This window comes from Zosterops lateralis (genome assembly GCF_965231275.1).
Source record: "Zosterops lateralis genome assembly, chromosome: 8".
Lineage (NCBI taxonomy): Eukaryota > Metazoa > Chordata > Aves > Passeriformes > Zosteropidae > Zosterops > Zosterops lateralis.
Window position 1 is genome coordinate 24,095,326 of NC_139768.1, and position 21,849 is coordinate 24,117,174.

Here is a 21,849-nt window from a genome sequence, read left to right on the forward strand (position 1 = left end):
CTTTTATTGTTGTGCTCTGATTACAGCTTTTGTTTCACTATGGTTGTTACATGCCAGCTTGAAACAAAGATGCACTTACAGGCAGCGGCAGAGTTCAAATGATTTCCATAATTAGAGATATCACTGCTTAAAGCAAGGGGGGAAAAAAATAAATCTGTGTTGCTATTTCAGAAAACACAAAGTTTTTCAGTATAAATTTAGTATCTGCTTAGAAAAGAAGAAACTTCCTGGTAAAACTGGTTAAACATTATTACAGGAAATTGTCACTTGCTACTAGGAGCGATGGCCAAAGGCTGTGAGGCAGCACCTGAGGCTGCAGGTGAAGATAGTTCAGCTGTGGGATACACAGACCTGGAGTTTTTTGCCACGTTAGCAAAGAATACACGGACATATATATCAACATCTTGATTTACTACATCCTTAAAGCTTGTTAGCTCCAGGATGTCCTTGAGTAAGGGAAGCCAAGTGTGCTATGTGTTCTGAGGGCGCTGCTGACTCATATTCAATTCCCCACCAGCCAGGACCCCCAGACCCCTTCCAGGGTGCTGCTCTTCAGTGTCATTCCAGAATCTGTCCATACGTCCAGGGCTGATCCATCCGAGGTGCACAATCTGGCACTTGGCCTGTTAAACACCATGTGGCTGGTGAATGCCAGTTCATAGAATCATAGACCACAAAACAGTTTGGGCTGGAAGGGCTCAGAGCTCATCCAGTGCCACTCCCTGCCATGGGCAGGGACACCTTCCCCTATCCCAGGGTGCTCCAAGCCCCGTCCAACCTGGCCTTGGACATTTCTAAGGATGGGGCAGCCACAGTTTCTCTGGGCCACGCCCTCTCCACCCTCCCAGGGAAGAATTTCTTCACAATACGCAACATTTCCTTCCCTGCTGCGGCCTTTTTAAATCCCAGTAATGGGACTACAATTCCCAGCATGCCCCGCGCCTCGCCCCTGGCCGCACGCCGTACTACATGTCCCGGCAGGCCGCGGGGCGGCGCGGGCGGTGGCGCGGCGGTGTACGCGCAGTGCGAGCCCGGCGGTGCGGGCGGAGGCGGCGGGACCAGCCCGTTCCCGGTGCGGGGCGGGGCGCGGGAGCGGGGCCGGGAGCGGGCCCGGGGAGCGCCCGGCTCTCCTCACGGGGCTCCCGCACTGCCACCACTCCAGTAAGTGCCTCGGCCCGGGGCGGGGCTCGGCCCGCCCTGGGTGATGCCCTTCCTTCCGCGCCTGCCCGGTGTGTGACCGCGCAGGGCACTGTCCTGCTCCCTTCTCCCTCCTTTTTTCCTTTCCGTTTTCCCTGGAAGGCGCTCGGCGGCGCGGGGGCTCTGCCCGGCGCGGTGCCCCGGTGGCGCGGGCAGGCAGGGCGCTGTCACGGCCGCGGAGGTAAGAGCTGAGGTGATCTCATGGCCGGTCACGGTCCGTTCCCTCGGCCGCCCCGCTGGGGGAGCACGGCGGGCAGGAGCGATGGTACCGGGGCTCAGCCGCGGGGATGTGCCTGCCGGCTGTGGGCTGTGGGCTCCCCGGGCTCCCTCGGCCGCCCCGCTGGGGGAGCACACCGGGCGGGAGCGATGGTGCTGGGGTAGAGCCCGCAGGGATGTGCCTGCCGGCTGTGGGCTGTGGGCTGTGGGCTCCCCGGGCAGCCTCGCCTTGGCCCTCCCCGTCCCAAGCACAGCGCGGTGGGGCTGGGGCAGCCAGCGCCGAGCGCCGCGATTGTTTGTAGCTTTGGAAGGCACAAGTTTTGCAGAGGGGTGTGTGGGGAGGCTGTTGGCACGCTCCGAGCCGTGCTCTGGGTTAGCTGTAACCGGGGCTGGTTATTTACTGAACCAAAGTGTCTTTAAATGGGTAACTTGACTATAAATGAATGTTAAACTGTAACCACTGTTGTTATATGCGCGGTTTTTATCACTTGTAAAATTCCAGATAGGCATTTGACGTGCTGCTAAATTTAACAAAGACTTAAATTCTGCATGTGTTGTGTAGCTCCCTGGGGAGGAACTAATGCACGACCTTCGTAAAAGGCATTATGTTGTTGCATCAAATGTTTGCAAAGTAAAATCAAGAGGAGGACAGCAGTTTTCTCTTTGGTGGGCTGCTGCTTTGAGGCCTTCCGTAAGAAAAATGTCTAATTTTCACTAAGTGTATTGTGGTTATAATCAAGCAGAACGAGCAGTCTTCAAGTGAGGAAACAGTTACTGCTTTGTTACGCTGAGCACCTGAATTAGGCATCAACAGAGTGGTGTTACCTGAGTAAAGCTGAGAGGCATAATATTTTTAAAATTATTTTTAGATATTAAGAGCTACAGCTCTCCATGCTTCACCTTCTTCTCAAAGCAGAGTGCTTTTAAAGAGATTACTAGGCATAGAGCAAGCTAAACAGCATCAGCTTCTTTGATGCCTCTGACAAATTCCTTGCTTTCCTGACAGAGGCTGTAATGTCTGTAGAGATAAATTTTCTCTTCTCCTGACCCCATCCCATACCTGACCCTGCAGGACAGAGCCATTTTTGACTGTACAGTTCTGGGGCCTATGGTGTGTGAGGAGTGGCTTCTCACTGTTGAAACCAAATCAACAGGATTTGTTGGGTTTTGTGTTTTGGTTTGGTGGGGTTTGTGGTTTTTTTTTTTTTTTTTTTTTTTTTTTTTTTTTTTTTTTTTTTAATATTTGGGGTGCATTCATTTTGCTGCAGCACAAACACAGTCCTAACCGAGCTGGCAGTGTGTATGGTGGCTTTGACTGGTTGCTGTCTCATGAGTTACTCTGTCTTGTGGAACAGTGAACTTGCACTTTAGGTCCATTCAGTCTTGTTTCCTCCTAGTTGTTATTTTTAGCTGAGAGAGTCATACCAGCAACAATACATGAAACTGTCAGGTTTGTGAAGCACAGAAGTGGAGAAGTGCAGTTTTCCCGTTTGTCGCATGAGGAAGTGTTAAAAGTGGGCTGAAATCTCTTTGTGGTAGGGAGAGATGTTTTAATTCAGGGAGAGATAAGCACTGGTGCAGAAAGTAATAATTCAAGCAATAATACATGGGGGTTTATGTGTCCTGGATATCAGTGAGTGCTACACTGCTGGAGTCAGCTTTGCATAAAATATAAACCTTTGTGTGACTTATTGAGTTCTATTTACAGTTATCAAACATTGTGATTTGATTTTGAGGGTGTAGATTTAATTCCAAGTTCATAAATTCTAAAGACATCTATTTTCTTGAGCTATTTCTCTGCTTTAAAACTACATTTGGCCTCGTGTTCCATTGCATAGCTCTACATTTTGAGGGTGAAATTAAAGCAAAAAATCTACAGTGGGTCACTGGCAGGTGCAGTGCAGTGCTAAGATGTTTCAGAGGAGCAGATGCTTTCATACAAATTAGACAATAGTCAAAGAATAATTATTGTATAAAGAATATAGGCAGCATCTTCATGCTTTCCCTCCACCTCTCCTCCTGTATTTACTTTTCCTCGGGAGTAGTAGCTGAGTGACAGAAGGCAGACACACATGGGGAATACAGAAGGCATGTGCATGAGGAAGAGACCTGAATGCAGGAACTTTTCCTGCCTTGTTTTTTCCAGGTACCTGGGCCTTGTTCCAGAAGGCAGCAGAGCTATCTCAGCTCAAATAAAGGCTGACTGCATGTCAGAGAGTTGGTGTAGAAGAGAGGAAGTGCAGAAGTCAGTTTTTATTGACTGTAACAGATTAGAAAGAACTTGAGGACATTACTGAAATGAGAAGAGATCTCTGCTTGTATCACAGTCTCCAGTGCAGTGTTGGATGTAGCCCAAGCTGCCAGGCCTGCAAAATTCTTAATCTATTTTAGTAGATTTAGAATTCCATCGATGTCTTTATTACTGACTGTTCCTGGTTATTTAAGCTGACAGTTATCATGGTAAATGCAGTTCCTCCAAAGTGCAGCAAAGCAGCAGTGTTGGGGAGTGAGCACATGTTCTAATGAGAATTTTCCTTGCATGCTCTGCTGTGCTTTTGGATGTATCCATCCCTACATCAGTGTTTAGACAATAGCTTGTGAGGTGAGAGTGTGTATCTGTCTTGCAAGATGGGTTTTGGCAGGGTTTTTTTTTTTTATTATTTCGCTGATAATTATGAACAATAGGAATAAGTCTTAGAAAATACTTACTGGAGTCTGGAGCCAAGTGAACCTTTGTGCAGTTCTGTAATTGTATGAAAATACAGGATAGTAAGTTATTTCAGTGCCAAAATGGGAATTTAGGTAACTGGCCTTAATATAAAACATTTTTACAGCGTGAAACAAGTGCTTAAGAAGTCACCAAGAAAGAAACACAACAGTCAGTACATGTATTCTTTTGGTTTTGAACCTTAAATGCAATGGGACATGGCTAGAAGCATTGCTGTCAATGATTTATAAAATTATATAAGAAACCTAAATATCATAATCCTAGTGAGCTTATTTGACATATGAAAATAATGTAACAGCTTTAAAAAAAAAATCGCCTGCTGAAGAGATCTGAGTGACAAGAATGGTTCAGGTTCAGGTTTTGAAGTTCTACTTCAATGCAGAGAATCATTGAAATGAATTGGAATGGGGGATATATGGCTGAGCTGCTTCCAGTTTTTTTCTGCTCTTACACTCATCTTTCAAATTAGGACTTTGAAAATATATAGGTCTAAGGTCATCTTGATACATGCTGTACCCTAACTGTGAGAATATTTAGGTACGTGTTGGTATAGGGCTCAATTCTATAAATAACACTTTCCTCTCAGTGCTAGGTAAAGCAGCAGGGTTTTGTTGCTGTTGAGGAAGGAAGCTGGTTCATTGTCTCAGCACTGAGCAGCATTTTCTCCCTCCAGGGACTTGCAGAAGCATCTAGAATGTGTAGGTGTTTCTTTAATCTTGGAGAAGGAACTTATTAAGCTTTCTGGTGCAGAACTGTATGAGCCACTTACTCTTAACAGATGTTATCTGCACAAGTAGGGAGTTGCAGGTCTGGTAGACATTTGTGGCATTCAACAGTTTAAACAGTTTTCAGGTTTGAACATATGCCTTTGCCTTAAAATCTGAATAGTTTCAGGTATTTTATGTAGAAGAAAGGTGGTTCAATAGTGAGCTTGCTGCTCTGGGACTTGGGAAACAGGTTCAGCTCACTGTGTTGCCAAAAAGCTTCCTGTGTGGCCCGGGACAAGCTGCTGCTGTGTCCCTCCATTCTCATAGTGAGAGTGCTGAGCAGCAGCAGCTGTGCATCACAGGGTGCTCAGGGTGTGTGTCGGGTTGGATGTGGCCAGGGGAGGTGCTGCTGTGGGGCACAGAGCTCCCCAGTGCTGGCAGGGAGAGGCTGAAGGCACTGCCCAAATTAAAAAACTGGGGGGCAGCTCCAGGCAGGAGGAGGAAAAGCAGAAAAATACAGTGGGGAAAAAGAAGGTTTTGACTGGAAATCTCTGGTGTCACTTAGAGAAAGCAAGTCCTTAAAACTTTAAGGAGTGCTGCATGGCCTTGTTTGTTTAACAGAATTTTAAAACAATGCTTAAAATATCCACACAAACATGTAAATCTTTTATGTTATGGTTCTGCCACACAGGGGACAGTAGCAAAGCTCTCTCTGTTCCTTTGTTGGCTGCTCTCTTCTTTGGAAGATGCTTTTAATTCTAGCTAACCATTGCATCCAGATGTCTTGGATATCAATTTAGCTCATTTGTTCTGCTGGCGTGGTAAGTGGAATCTCTTAAATTTGGCCTGATTTCCTGACTTTTCATGTGAAAGAGGTTGAGCTTTTCTACCTCTCCACTCCCCCAAAGGGAAAAAGAATTTGCAGCTACCTCTAATGAGCAGTGTCTTCAGTAATGTTACAGAGTTAAAAGTATTTTGGATTTAAAATCTTTCTGGTGAAAATAGGGCACCGTCATTGCTATAAATTGAAAATGTAGACTAGACAGCAATTACCAAGCTTTGCAAACATGTTTTCATTGTTGAGAGTCAACACTCCTAGGAACAGTCTCTGTATACTGACAGATAGGTGATAAATTAATTCGTTTAATATGTAATTGTTTTGATGTGTATGCTCTCCCTGGGTGCTTTGGTACCCACCACATTTACATGCCATGTCCAAGAAAATGTGTTGGAACTTGTTTAGATTAGTGACTTAATTAAGTGTTCTTCTGTTAAGCACTAAAACAGTTACATGCCAGGCTTGTTCTAGGAGTGAGCAGTCCTCTTCAAACCGCACTTCAAAAGACGTTGTTCAATATGTTGGTTAACTCTTTAGGGAGGCTGAGAATGATAAATGGGGTCTTAGGTTGGGCTAATAATTCAGCTGGCAAGTTATTTCTGTATCTGGTAGATATAGGATTGTGTGTGCAGCAGTGCTGGAAGGGTGGGTAACTTAAAGGGTGTTAAAAGTGTGTCTGCTGATTCAGGACTTCAGGGTTTGGTTATCTTGATTTTTTTTTTTTTTATCATTAACCTTTTTCTTTTGTTTCTTAAATCGACTTCACTGTAGATGCTGTAATTTAGCTATACTATTTTCCTACTTTGTGCTGGTGCCCTGGTTTTTGGGTGGAGGACCATGATTCCTTCAGGAGGTCCATTTGCTGCCTTTTTGTGGGAGGCAGCAGGACAAGAGTGTTGAAAACCAGGCTGTTGCATGCTCACGGTGCATCCAGGATTTCCAGGCTTGCTGGATGTGCACAGGACTTGGAATTGTTCTGGAGTGTTTCTGCCTCCCTTGTGTGTAGGTCAGACAGCAATCCCACAAAATGCCAGGAGCCTGCCTGGTACTTTGGGGATTATTCTGTGGGTGGAGGGGTGTTATTCTCCCTATGCACCGTGACTGAGGTTTTGAGAAACACCTTTTGTCAGGCAGAGCGGCAGCCGGGCAGCAACTGGTATTTGTGTCATCCCACAAATGAGGAGGAGGGTGAGGCCAAAGGCCACAACCAGACATGGGCTGTACCTGACATGAGGACAATTCCCTGTGCTCATGGCTTGGTTCCAAGGAGGAAGGCTGCTGGAAATGAATTCTGTGAGGAGTTACAGGGATGTGCTTTCAGTGAAGTGTTAGTGTGCTGGCACTGTGCTACAAAACCTGACACTCCACATGGGGTTTATCTGTGTGCCGGGTGAGACTTCTATTAAATATGCCACACTGGGGATTGATTTTCTTAATTTAAGGTGTTTAAAAAAACAGAGAGGGAAGGTAAAAAGAGTCCCAAAAACTTTGCCATTTGATGGGAGCTTAATTTTCCCCTCCCACCTTGGTAAACAGGAGCTGGCGTGTTCTGTAAATGCACTTTGGTTCTCTTACCTGAGACAGACAAAGCCCTGCTCTTCCTAAAGAGCTTTCACTACACTTGCACTTACTGAGGAGCTCTGAGATTAGTCCTAATCTCTGGAAATCCTTGTCTAGTTCTGATATAACTGAGAAGTGAGCTGGATTTTGGAGGAAATATCAAATCTTTGCAGTAGAGGGAATTTGGGCCCTCATAATGGATTATACAATGAAATGATGAATACAGTCTGTACTGTAAATATTAAAATAAATTAGGTGAAAATTGAACAGCAATGATTTTGTTCCTTTCCAAAGCTTTAATGTAGGTGAGCTATTGCATTTTTCTTTATTCTGCATTGAATTTGCTAAATTGGATCTACAAAATCAAAATTGATGATCACTTGCTCGCTTTGTGTACTTTGATTTCATTAATTCATAAATATTCCAAATATTCACCTGATATTGTCAAACCAAATATTCACCTGATAATGTTCTTTTCATTATTTGATATTGAAATGAACTGAAAAATCAGTTATTTACAGCCCTTTCTTTAATAACATAAGAGTATTCTGTGAAAACTGAAGATATTACTAATTTCCTAAGCAGCTGGCCTTTCTATTTCTTACACATTCCCAGGAAGAAGGTGTGTGGTTTTTTTTACTGCTGAGTTCATACCCAGGATTCAGAGTGAAAAATCAGCAAAAAAGGGCTCAAAAATGGCAAACTTCATTATTCAACCAGCCTCGCCCTCTTTTTGTATTGGGCTTCCTAAAGTCAAATAAGCTTCACCAGGATTTGTAGTTTGATTCAGGTGGGAATTTGAAATGGCTGGGAGTGTGTGGAATTCAAGTGCTTGGAGTGGTTGGCCTGCATGAAACAGTTATGAGTTTATTATTGAAATTAAACAGTTTTTTTTTCTAATGACTAACTAGTAATAATAAGTAATCCTAATAAGTAATGTGGTTATTTCCTGCTTAATTTTTAATTTGTTTTGGTCGTCATGAATGGGCACTTTCTATAGACTAAGCATGTAAGCCTCTTCAAAAACAAGGACCTAATTTGTCATATTTGGAGTTTGTAGGTGGCACTTACTTAAAATTTTGAAAAGGCTTAAAAAAATTAAACTAATTGTAAATATGAATCAATCCTGAACTTGCAGTTTTAAGGATTTTAACTACTATGTAACTGAAATTGATAGGCATTTAAAAACTTGTTTTGAGGCTTGTGTGAGACATAAGTCAAACTGAATTGGAGTAACTATATTTTGTTTTCTTTTATTGCATTTATCTCTGGTTATATCTCATTTGGAGTAACTATATTATCTAGAGGCTTAATATAAAGTGATGAAAATGACATCTGACTGTTGTAAAGACTCGGTGTTATTGAACATATTCTATCACTGTCTCTTCGCTTGGTTATTTTACTTCATTGCCTTGTAAGCTGGTCATCACTCCTAAGTTATTAATGGATTAATTTCAAGAGTGGTTTTTTTTTTTTTTATAATGGCCTCGTTGCACAGGATGCTTCCTTTTGTTTGTATTAGCTTGGTGCATTTAGAGGGACAATTAAAATAATTGTTTTAGCTGGGCAAAAACCCTTAATAGGTGAGATTCTTTTGGTTGTTTTTTTTTTTTTTTTTTTTTTTTTTTTTTTTTTATTATTATTATTATTATTTTTTGTTTTTTGTTTTGACTTAAAAGATCAGTGGTAGAGAAGAACTTTGCATCCTGTGCAATGCATTTCCTCATTCCATTATATCCCAAAGCCTTTGGCTGCTACTGCAAATACCTTAAAATGGAGGAAAATAGTTCAGTTAAGAACAGGAAACATCTCTTGGAGAAATTTCTGCAGAAGTTTTTGAGGAAGTACCGGTCTGTTCCATCGTGGAACTTGTAAATCAGTATTTGAAACAGGCCAGGGGATGATGGATTCAGGTAACTTCAGAATATTTTCTGTAGAACTCTAGATTTCCCTTAGAACATTTTTTTTTTCTGAGGTGAAAGTAACATTACAAGGTACTATTGAATAAAATTAATCGTTCGACTTGCTGAGGTACACTGGGAAAGATGGGAGTGGTTGGCTGACCCTGATTTAACAAGTGTTCCTGAAAAACAGCAGATCAGCATTTCGAGCACAGAATCATGACTGGATAAGACTGGAGTTCAAGATAAGGCTGCTGGTTTTGTTGGATGATTCATCACTGCAACGATGATTTTTCTATATTGTGGTCTGCTTGGAAGCTGTTTAGGTTCTGGGGGAGGGACGTATCTTTTGACATTCCTCGTAGTTAGGTCAAGGATAGGAGAGGTCAATGCCACTTGTAGTTAAGGCTTTTTCATTTGGAGATTTGATTTCTGCTCAGGATTTTTTTCCAGGTGAATATTGGCCTTTTGCAGCTGTTTTTTCCTTCTTTTTGACTACTTTAGAAAGGGAATCTGAATTTAGGGGGCAGTGCATCCTGGAGACTTCCAGTTCTCATTTTTAGATGTAGTTAAAAAGTTAGTCATAGTGTCACAGGCTACTGGCAAACCAAAGTCATGTCTTCCCTGTTAACAGAATTATCCAGTGTCTGCTGTACTCTCCAGAACAAAAATGAGGCAGTGGAGGATCCTTGGGAAATTGAAAAGCTAGGCTTGTAATTTTAAATCCATCCATTCTGAATTATCTTTTGTTGTCAAAAGAATTGCAGCCAAGTCACCTCTCCAGCTCCTGGATTCATTGTTTGTGGGGTTTTTTGTTATGTTTTTGGTACTTTGGAAGTTGTATGAAAGGTGAGCAGGGATTTAAAGTACTGTCTCATAGTATAAGTTATCTCTCTGGTGGGCTGCCAGTGCTGGAAGGTTTTCAAGGAAATAAAAAGAGAAAGATTGATGTGACTTGTTTCCAGAGTCTGCTCTGAGCTGCTTGTCTTAAGGTTGGAATTTCCCCCTCCCCACTCCCTTTCCTTATCCTGCATGTACACAAGAAGGAAAGCTTTCATTGCAGTGTTCTTCAGGGGATGAGCAGGACAGTCTGAACTCATCCCTTCCCCTGGGGAGGGAGTAAATGGTCAGTAAAAGAGATGACCAGCTGGAGAGCAGCTGATTTACAGCAGGAAGCTGAGAGTAATTGCCTAGGCAAAAGCCAGGAGCGCTCGCTAATTAAGCTGTCCCTGGAACTGCAGGAAAGACTGGAGATCGCTGGGGATGCTGCTTTACCTTCCCTTTGTGATGCTGGAGCTGCTGTAAACAGCAGAGCTTAAAAAGGGAGATGGGGAGGAGGGCTGGGCATGACTCATGGCATCATTTTATATTTATCGAGTGGAGGTGTATGAATGTTGTTCTTCATTTCATAGGGATGAGTAAGTAGGTAATGGATGTTTCTTAATCTTCCTGACTGATAGAAAAAGAGCCCCAAAGTCATCTCCTGGGGTAAGTTAAATCCAAAGTTTCAAGTGTCCACATATTAAAGAGCAGGAAGCAGAACTGTTCCTCTAAAATAAGGAAATAAAAGTAATAAAATATACCCAAAGCTTGGGGAAAAGACATGTAAAATAAAGAGGTTTTAAATGCCCTTCTTGTATATCCTAATCAAGCCCTACTGTGATAGTGCAAAGCCTATTGCATGGTCATTTTATAAAGACAAAATTCCACTTGCTTTAGTCAGCCAGTGGTCCATGGTTTGTTCCTACCCGTGGAAATCAAGTCAAAGGAGAGATGATTGGCCCATAGAAAGGTTATCTGGCACCTCACTTCAGTCTTGTCTAGACTTTGTACTTGAAGATACAAAGGCTGCAATCAGTCTGAAATGGAGGTGAACTCAAGAACAGGTGCTGGTGGGAAACTAAAAATAGGAATTAATGTGGGAGAGTTGAAGTTGTATGTTATAAATGGTGAAAAGGAGAAGCTCATGTGCCTCTGCAGGTCCTACTTGTGCAGTCATGCATTTACAGTCAGACTGGGGAAGGTGATCTGGGATTTTTATTTATAGTGGTGCCCAGGAGGCCAGGCAGCCCTCAATGTGGGATATAAATGTTGGGGAATGTCAGTGTATGTTGTACCTCAGAGGGGAAAGCTGAGAGAAGCCAGGCTGATGAACTGTGGACCTCCTAAATTAGTACCCTGCTGCTGGAAAGAGAGATGTAAGGCTTCAAAAATAAGTGACACCTCCTGTTTGGATTATAACAGCCCTCCAGGAAAGAATTTTAAGGAGCTGGGAGTTCTTACAGAGTGTTACTATACACCACCAAATGGGTTTTCAAGAACATCTTTGTTTCTGGAGGATTGTGGCAGGAACCAGGAGGAAATGGGCCACAGGGGTGTTTTTCCTGAAGCAGCACTATGTCACTGACCCACATCTCCACTGCAGGGAGGGAAGGCAAAATGAATTTAAGTTGTATGTGACCTGTAACAGGTTTGATGCCTTCAGCCTTTCTAAAAACTCATAATCTTTTTATAATGCTTGACTCTAGAAGAGTTGATACACTGTTCTGTGCGGCAGGTTCTGCTGCAGAAAATAACTAAGGGTGCATGTAATAATGCTGTAAAATGTACAGACTTGTACTTGGTGATTTTTGTTTCATAATTGTTTCAAATAATTCAGTGAAAAATCTCATGTATGCAAGACATGATCTCTATTCTGAAGACATTTCTGAGTTGAAGTTCTGATGAATTCTTTGGCTGGTGGTCTTCCAGCCAGATTTCCTGCACTGAAGAATTAGAGTTCTGCAACTCCTTGTATGAATCATGGCAATTCCATCAGTGCTTTTTGGGTCTGTCTAGAGTTGTCAGGGAGGGGATCACGGTGGTGGCTTTGTCATGTGTTCAGTCCCTTTAGTAACTGGAAGAAAGGCACACATTGATTTTTGTTTTGTTTTTTTTTTTTTTTAATGTGCATTGTAAATTGTGGTTCATTAATGAAGGTTGAATAGAATTGCTATTAATTTACAGGGGAATCTTGCCAAGGTGTAATGTGTGCAAGCAGGCTGCTAAAACTGCAAAACGTTGTGTGTATGATATTGTGTTGTATTTCAATTTATTACAGAGTTAAAGGGGGCTTTTTTGTCTCTTATTCTTTAAGACCATCAGTCTGGTAGAGGTCTGTAATCCCATGAGAAATTTTAAACTAATTTGAAGAAAACAGCAGTTATCCAATTCACATTTTTACATTAGTGTTAGTTTATGCTGTATTTTCATTTGAGCACAGAGTAGGTGCATATAGTATCATTTTGTAGGCTAGAAATTAGCTAGTAGTACTTTGAACTGGAAAATCTTTATTAATTTAGGGGTTCTTTTTTTTCCTTCTGTGAAAATTGGTTTACTGACAAATAAGAAAAAGCTTCTGAGTTTTGTCTTTTGCCTGGAAAAAGAGAAATCCAGTATTGGAGTAGTTCAGCTTTAGCTAGTTGTATGTTCATAATGGAGCATTATGAGCATCCTCCTTTCATTTTCCTTGAAAGGTTTTCTGAAACATAGATTCTCTTATAGGGGGAAAGTGCTTTGAAAATTCAGTTGGTTTTATTCAAGGATTCTTAATCAATCCGTATCTTGTTTCAAAAACAAGTTTTCCTTGTTTCGTGTTTCATTTTCTTCACATCTGCAGAGAACACAGCTTTAAGTCTGCTCAGACAGGAAACCAGCCACCAATATTTGCTTTTTTTTTTAGGCACAGGGCTTTTCTGGGCTTCATAAACTGTTGATGTGAAGCCTAAAGGGTGTCCTGGAAATGCTGGATGATTTTGTTCAGGGTCCACCTGGCACAAATTAGGGCAATACTGGTAAATGGCAATTTTTATATTCATTTAAATGCAAACCAGGTGTGATGCCAAGTTCTCCCAGATTAGAGGTGTAATTTAGAGAACAGTTGCCCTTGAGCTTGCCCTCAGATGTGTTTATAGGGAGATTTTGCTTCAGTGAAGTGATCCCAAGAGCCTCAATTGAATTACTGATGAATATTTGTTAAAATAATGATATTGTCCTGAGTGCTCAAGTGTTTATTTTTGTGGTCCTTATAACCATAACTTGGTTACAGACTTAGATCTGTGATATTTAAATTGTGAGGAACACACCAAGAAAATTTAAATTACCTTTGTGAATTTTCTTACTTTATTGAAGAATAAACCTTTGCATATTTAAACCATTGTTGCTGGCAATAGACTTTTTAATCAAAGTGATTGAGTCAAAAATTTGCTTGTATTCTAATTAGTCATAAAATGACAGCTGTAAATACAATTATACATTTACATGTTTGGATATTGATTCCCCCCCCAAAAATGTGGGTATCTGAGTCCCTAAAATAAGCACTGATTTTCTCCCCAAAACACGTTGAAAAAAACCAAAACTCTCTCATGTTTTGGTGTGGTATATCAGTAGCTAACTACAAATAATTATCAGGTGTCTGTCTCATTGTATGTGTATGTAAATGTATTTAAATCAAGTAATCTTAAAAAGTATTAAAGGCAAAGGATTTAAAGACATACTAAAATGAAATTTCCATATTACATATTTAAAACTGGAAAAGTTGGAAAATTATGAAAAATGTGAAGTGCTTCAACCTTCTATGTCTTACATTAGTATTTTTGGATCTGTGCTATTTCTGACTTTTGTAACAAAATGTGAAGACTGAATCATTTCTTTCCTGCCCTGGGAAAGATTGGCATCAACCTGATTTTTATCATTTTTAGATGAGTATGCAAATGTATCTTCGGTCTTACAAGGCTGGCTCTTAAAGAAAAATGACTTTCCCATAAAACAGAAGGAAGCAGAACCCTCAATGCAATAGGCTGCAGTAAGGCAGGGCCATAAAAGGTGAATGGTGAAATGGTAATAGGTGGGCACAATGCAGCTTTTAATTCATAGTTTTAAAGCAAAGCAAAACAAATTAAAAAGGAAAAAAAAGACACCAAAACCCAAAATAAAAGCCCGGTGCACTCAGGCCTCAGTACCATGAGCAGAGGATGTTCACAGCTCTGTTGGTGCACATGTAGCTTCATTTTTCCTATTTCATGTTTAAGAATGGAAAGATGTCATCTTAGACACAGTTAGACGTGAAGTGCTTTTTGTAGGAGAGAAGAAAAATGTGAACAATGTTTCTAAAAGTTTTTTTTATTGCATTTGCCTAAGCAAGATATGAAAAATTGTGTTGGGCAGTTGAGCTGCTGCCAAAGATTCTTTCTTGGCCGTGAGAGGCAATGTAAAGGAGGAAGTGCAACCCCACCACTGTATCAATTTTGTGTATGTTGTGAAGGAGAACTTTTATTTTTCAGTGATCTTGTAAGAGTTAGTCTTGATGCTCATCTGCTGCTTACCATTTGTAACTTTACACTTAGGCTATTAGATCATACTTGAGAGAAGTATGAAAGTCCTGTGTAAAAATTCAGTGGTGGTGTGGGGAGCAGCCTCGCTTCACTTACCCTTCCTTAGAAACTCCTTTAAGCTACTGATTGAAACTGCTCAAAATGTCATGGCTAGGCACAGAGCAGTCTTCAAATTAGCAACAAGGAACTTTGTTTTACCTGCTGTGCTTTTTGTCGTGCAGTGTGATGTCCAGGGTCAGAAATGCCTTATGTGGATCGCCAGAATCGCATCTGTGGTTTTCTAGACATTGAGGAAAATGAGAATAGTGGGAAATTCCTGCGGCGGTACTTCATCCTGGACACACGAGAGGACAGCCTGGTGTGGTACATGGATAACCCACAGGTGAGCTGTTCCTGCCGGGAGTTTCCTGCTTTATCTCAATTTTGGATTTTCTAACCAGTCCTCAAAACAAAAATGGGGACCCGGAAGCTGGGGGAGAAAAATTATCGACGTAAGTGAAATAATTGTAAAGCAGTTTAATATAACCAGATGAACCAAATCACACACCCCGGTGTTTAATTCACCTTTAACCTTATGTGGCAGTGTGTGGTTTTCCTTGCATCACATATTCCTTTCCCTCAACAGAATCAGTGATTGAAAAGCAATTTTTAATTAAACCTGCAGTTTCAGTCCAGCATGGATGGTGTATGAGTGAGGACCTTGCATCCATTATGGTGGAGAGCAGCCGTTAGATAAGAGCTACTTTTACAATGTACCTGCATCCCTGTGTTTTCTAGCAGAGGGAAGAACAGATAATTGCTCAAGGTTTGGGCACAGAGACAGTGGGAGTGTAGGATCCAGGTCAGCTGACAACTGCCTGCCAGAAGAATATCCATGTACCCTTCTGCCAGGAGCAGCAGAGTTAAAAAGCATGAGTCTGCTGTTCAAAGGAACCAGCATAAACAAAATGTAAATGAAGTGCAGCTCGATGGATGTGACTTGTGACTGAAGCATTTAGCAGTTCTCACTGAGGAGAAGAATTTCTGCAAGTAAGGCAGACTTCAAACATTCGATCTAGATGAGTGGAAAGAAGCAGTTCAGGGCATGTAGACAAAATCTTGAAGTGCTGTAGAAATTGCAATTCCTCAGAAGTTTTAAGACTTAATGATATTTGCAGTGCACACCGAAGCCTAGGTTAGGCCTTTTATTTTACATGTGCAAATGAAAGGGTTTCTTGCAAGAGGCAAATTGAAACTTCTTTTTGAAGAAACTTCTCATTTTGAAGAACTGCAGAGTTTTTATAACTGTCTGTGAAGGCCTTTCTAAATCCCTGAAGTGATTGGAAAATATGTGAGATGGCCTTTGAAGTATCTGACATAATAGATGAATGTCGCTTCTTGTCCCTTCCGCCTGCCCTGGTCAAAGTACATGAGACTCCAACATCTGTTAAGGAAAAAGTTTTCTTTCCGGATTTCCTGGATGCAGACCCACAAGAATCCTTTTTCCTCTAGTAAAATACATAAACCTCTGAAACAATTACTATTTGTATTGTTTCTAGCAGTCTTTCTGTTTTTAGTTAACAGATGTGTGTATAATAAACAAGTAGTTTAGATCCTGTTTCAAGCATACATTGTGCATTGTCTATAAAAATATGGAAGATTTTCTTTTTGTTTGTGGAATTAGTTGCTTTTTTATACATAAACACTGACTGTGGCATGAGAATAAACTAGTTTCACCTTGTAACATATGTGATTTATTCCAGAATCTTCCCTCTGGATCTCCACCTGTTGGGGTCATTAAACTTACCTATATTTCAAAGGTAAGATAATTAATATGTGAGACACTCATTAAATTCTTGGTGGTAACTACCAAGGGCCTCAACTTCAGACAAATTTAAATACCATTTACTCCTTTTGCTTCTGTGGTGCTCCTGAATTAGAGAAGTGTTAAAACACTTCAATAGGTTCAAGTTAAAATAAGAACAGATTAATTACTGTGTTGTCTAAGTTTGCTTAGTGATTTCAAACAGCAGCTCTTTGTGCTCATAAAATTGACATTTCAGTTCTTTATGAGTATTTGAATTCCCATTAGTCTTGGAGAAAAGACAGGCCATTTATGAAGGAGAAAATGTCTTTGGGTGTGATACCTTGCAAGTGATAATGACTTTAAGTAGACAGGACAGAAAAACTTCTAAAAAAATATTTTGCTCTTTATACTGTGTATACAGTTAGTTCTAAATATGTCTGAAAGGGAACTGTGGACTAAGAAAGTTTCGGTGGTTAAATTTGTAGCAGATATTGCATTAACAAATAAATGGAGAAAAATACTTGACCTTTTCTTGTCTTTCTGCTCATTTCTCATTCTCCCTTTGCATTTTTTGTTGCTAGTACTGTGTCTTCCCACCTTCCTTGTTTGTCTTTCATTTTTGTTTATTTTTAATTCTCTTCATCATTGTGCCTAACCAGCTTGCTGTGCTGCTAATCTTTGAATTTACCCACTCGAAAGAGAATAAAACTTGTGATATCTGACATTTTCTCCATTTTGTGGCATTTATAATCTTAATTTCCCTTCTAGGTTAGCGATGCAACTAAGCTGAGGCCAAAGGCAGAGTTCTGTTTTGGTAAGTTCGGCATGTGCTGTGTGCATCAAGTGCCTTCTTCAGAAATGTGGAACAAAGATAATCTTCTGCAGTTCTGGTACCAGCTACAGCTAGTAGTGTTTAAAAAATAGCTTGTATTCACTTTCTTTACTATGATGGAAATGTTGGCTTCCTCATAAGGTGTTTTTGTGTTTTTTCATATTGCAGCTTAATGAGGAGTAGGTGAAAGCTGTTTTTTCAGATGTCTGAAATTTTTGAGGCATTAATAAGCAATGAAAGTTGTTTTCAGAATCATGGCCTGCCAGTCAGCCAGGAAGACAAGAAATTTAACTATTGGAAGCTGTTTTACTGATGAAAAAGTTTATTTAATTGATCTAAAAATACTGTCAGCCAATGCTCTTAATTCAAATTTCAGCTTCTGTTGCTGCACCAAAAAAACCCATCCAAAACCAAAAACCCACAAAAATTCTTGGAGTGTCTTTTAGGTTTAAATTTGTTTAAAATTTATGGAAGATTTAGATAATGTTAAAACTCCTCCTGGTTTTAGGCAAGTACCTGGTGTGTCAGATCAGTGCCATCTACAGATGCCTCTGCACATCTGTGGAGAGCTTTGTCCCAGGCACTTGGAAAGTTTTTCCTTTCAGTGGGCCAGCTCTAAAATACCTGAATGATCCAAGATGCTGGTTTAAATATCTGTAATTAATTAAAAAGTTTTTCATATTTTGTAGAGGAAAAAAAATTATCTTTATATTCAGGTGGTTTTAATCACCGTTCACCTTAACACCTTCTTATTTCAAGAATTAGCTATGATTTTTTTGCTGTTACACTGAAATGCATTTGTCATTTTTGGATAAAAGATGCCAAGTGTTGGGACGTGGAGATATAAACTCATTAAAATATGCTTCTCTGCCAAGTCACTAAAGTAAAATAAAATTTGTGTTGTAACTGTCTTAAAGTTGTTTGGTCCTGTGCATTCATCAAATACTTAATAATTAATACTGATTTTTCCAGCAATTAAAAAAAAAATTCAAGAAAATAAATCAGTGACCATAGTCATGTTCATAATGTCACAAAGGTTAACAGATTCTGGGCAGAGGATTAAAAGGAGAAATTGTAGATTCCCAGGTATAAAACTTGTTGCTTTGGGGAAATTGAGAAAGAGGAAATGGAACTGCAGAATATTTTGATAAAATTCAAGACTTCATTTCTATGTCAGAAAAATCAGTTTTCAAAGTTTGTATGATGCCATTCATATGCTCTCCGTTCAAGTGGAGAGATTAAATTACTTTTTGTTTTAGAATAAAGCAGTCAAGTAGATTTGTGTCTTAAGATGACTTTCTAAAATGAAATACAGTGAGCACTTAAATGCTTCCAATGGAATTTTCATCTGAAATCAAATATTTTCATAATGATTTTAAGTTTGCTCTTAAATTTCAGTGTTGTTAACTTTTCATAATGGTTTTTAACAGTTATGAATGCAGGGATGAGAAAATACTTTCTACAAGCCAATGATCAGCAGGACCTAGTTGAATGGGTAAATGTTCTGAACAAAGCTACCAAAATCACAGTAAGTGGTTGAGTTGATATTTAGCAGTGTTTTCAAATGGTGACTGTCTCAAGGTGCTCAAATGTAACCTTTGCCTCCAGGTTTCTAATGCTACAAGCAAGTCTTGGCTTGACTTTCCAGTACTTGCAGAAACTGCACAGAACTCCCCCTGAATTTGAGTTTAACTTACTTTTTGGAAGTTGGACAAAAGATAATATTTTTAATTACAGCATAGGATCTTTTTTCTAATAATTTAAAATTAACTCTGGATACTTAATATTATTTGAAATATCCAGAAGAGACTAGCAAGCAATGAAAAGATACATATACTTCTACCTGCTGTCAAAAGTTGGTATTTCTTAAAGTATTACTAAAATATTGATCAATAACTCCAAAAGCTTTCTCCTGATTTTGAGTAACATCCATGCAAAGAGACATTGATGGTTCTTCTGGTAAATGTTAAATTACTTTTCTGGGTTATACCAGGACAAGTTGTTATCTCATGAGAGAAACCCCCACGTGTTATCTCAGTCTTTTCAGGAGGCAGAAGTTAGGGTTTTGTTTTTCTCCAGTTTTGGGGAAGTGATGACAGCGAACATTTCTGAGCACACCCCCTGACAAAGAAGAGGTTCTGAGCATGGGTGCATGCATTTGAGTATTGGTTGTCAGTGACTTTCTCATTTTTGGGTTATCTAAGGATGTTTACATGAATTCTTTGCATGGTTTTAATACAGCCCGTTCTTTGGGGTTATAAAAATGCTACTGCTTATAATAAATTTAAAAAAAACCGAGAAGTACAAAGCCTTCTCACTTGGGTTTTTCATAAGGAGGATGCACCACAACCAGGCCTGAGCTGTTTCCAGTTGAAGGAATTAAGCAAATAAATAAATAAATAATGGGATCAATTTAGAGTGAATGCTGTTTATCCTCTGTTTATCTTGCATTTTCAATGGTGAAATCATTAGTATTTTGTCTTTGAAGGAACAAGCCTTTGAACCGTTCATCTGTTCACAGCTCAAGTGCTGTATTAAGTACGACAAATTATTGAATCAAATAATTAACATCACTCAATTACTCATTTTAATATGAGCATTACTTGCTGCAGATTGTAATCCTCTAAGATTCATTGCATGTTTTAGTCCTCTTGAGTGCTGATAATGTCAGGATGACTGTGAACCTCGGCAGCCTAGCACACTGTGTACCCGTTCGTGAGTGCTGTTTGAAAATGCCTTTGTGTGAGGAGGTGGCTGTGGGCTTGGTCTGCAGCATTTTCAGGAGGAGTTTGTGGCAGCTGAATCACTTGCCCACAAAGCTGTAGGTACAAGCCCCTACTCTTGAAAAGCTGAGGCTGATGGGTGTCTTATCCTTCAGCACTGGGCTTGGCTGGGGATGAAGTCACTGACAAAGGGGTGACAAGCAGGACACTGTCCTGGGCTGACATCTGCTCTCAGCACTGTCTGTACTTCTCTGCAGGCTGCATTTTGTACAATAAGCAGCCCTGGGCACAGGAACTTGAATCACAGACTATAAAGTAGCTTTGGTTTCTTGTCTAGATCAGTTTACTTCCAAGTTTTGAATGTGTCACAGTCTTGGATGGACAATTTGTGTGTCCTTTTTGAAGGAGTTTGGATGTCTTCTGTAAATACCCAGTAGGTTGCTGGGTGGGGTGTTTGGATATGAGACTTGATCTCTTCTTGTTGAAGTCACTTCAGATTTGCTATATTAATAATAGAGGTGAAGGAGATTAGAAATGAAAAAGATGTTGTAGTCAGTGCGTTTCTTAGGTTAAATAAATTTGCTCAGGAAACTGAGTAAACATTTTAGATCAAAACACTTAAAGGGAAATCAAATTCCTGTGGAGTTTTGATGGCTTTAGTTCCACATTTGAGAGAATTATCTAATAGCTACTGATAGTTAGATAGGATCATTTTGGACAGAATTTAGCAATGTATGTATGATTAATGGGGGCAGTAGCACAGTCTTCATGCCAAGTACATGTGAGGACAAATGTCACACTGATCAGATACCTGGTGTGTCCAAAGTCCCAGTGTTTATGGCCTTGCTGTGCTGGCTCTGCAGGCACTGCGGCCGTCTCCACTTTCTTACTAAAACTGAAAGCAGCTGAAAAATAAAGAACCAGTTCTATAAACTAGCAGTGCTTCTTGAAGATTAAGTGAAGCACTTTATGGCAAAGCTTGCAACTGATTTCATCCACTGAAATGTCTTTATTGGCACCATTTTTCTCTTGAGCACTAAAGCATAGTCATTACAACAAATTTTTGTGTAAGCTATTTTTTAGCCTTTTACAGTTAGTGACCATTTGTTAAATCCTGCTGAAAATGCCTCAAAATTCTTGAGTAATGCTTAGGGCTTTTCTTCGTGAAACTGATGTCAATTCTCACATTCCAACTGCAGGTACCAAAGCAGTCTGATCCTCTCTGCCAAATGGACAATGCAAATCGTCAAGCTGAAAGCCCAGGTGGAAAGAAACAAGTCTCCTACAGGACAGAAATTGTTGGTGGTGTTCCCATCATTACACCCACCCAGGTAATAACCTCCAAACAAGTGGGTTATTATTTGACACACGAAGTTGTATTTATTTATATTATTTATTCATACTGAGTGGGGGTTCTGAGGATTTTATTCCCTTTATAGAAGATTTTAAAGGATTGTTTGAGTACTGATTTTTTTTTTTTTTGCTCACACATAGCTGTTAGTATGATAATAATATTTTGTCTGTGTGAAATCAATTGTTGGTGTTAAAAGCAATGAAGGTCTGCCCCTTTAACAGAAAAAAGGGGAAAAAATTGTGAGGAAAAGTGGGAAAAAAAGTTTGAGGAGCTGGACAAGCTTATGGAAGTAGAATCTGTGCTTTGCTAAAGATAGAGCTGAATCTTTCTGAAAGTTTCCTGAGCTGAAAATAGTTACAGATTAGATTAATATCGTGTAAATGACATGTATGCTCCCAAAATGCATTTAAAAAGTTGGTGAATTCTGATGTCTTGTAGTCCTAGAAATAACTTTTTGTTTGCTGTAGCCACCTCTAGTGTTTTGCCTATGTTACAAGTTTGCATTAAATACATGCATGGCTTTAAGTCTGTACCATTTTTTTTTAACCGAGTGTTTGTCAATATTATTTGAAAGTACTCAGCACTTTCTTAGTTTAGTTTCTAAGAGCAGCTTACAGGTACTCAGCACTTGGAGA

At 40.0% G+C, this 21,849-nt stretch overlaps 1 protein-coding gene across 5 annotated transcripts in view; it reads left to right on the forward strand.

Annotated features, from left to right (window-relative positions):
• The first annotated feature begins 1,044 nt into the window (after positions 1-1,044).
• The window catches only part of PLEKHA1 (pleckstrin homology domain containing A1), a 29,487-nt gene continuing 8,682 nt past the window's right edge, over positions 1,045-21,849 (forward strand). For 3 of the 5 annotated variants that reach the window (XM_083866480.1, XM_083866481.1, XM_083866477.1), the window contains exons 1-6: positions 1,045-1,161; positions 14,741-14,901; positions 16,262-16,318; positions 17,074-17,119; positions 18,568-18,665; positions 21,060-21,191. In XM_083866480.1, the coding sequence (XP_083722606.1) occupies positions 14,761-14,901; positions 16,262-16,318; positions 17,074-17,119; positions 18,568-18,665; positions 21,060-21,191 (474 nt within the window). In that variant the 5' untranslated portion in view covers positions 1,045-1,161; positions 14,741-14,760. Of the gene's footprint in view, positions 1,162-1,302; positions 1,379-11,243; positions 11,346-14,740; positions 14,902-16,261; positions 16,319-17,073; positions 17,120-18,567; positions 18,666-21,059; positions 21,192-21,849 lie in introns of those variants that run through there. The other 2 variants (XM_083866479.1, XM_083866478.1) reach the window with 2 other exon arrangements.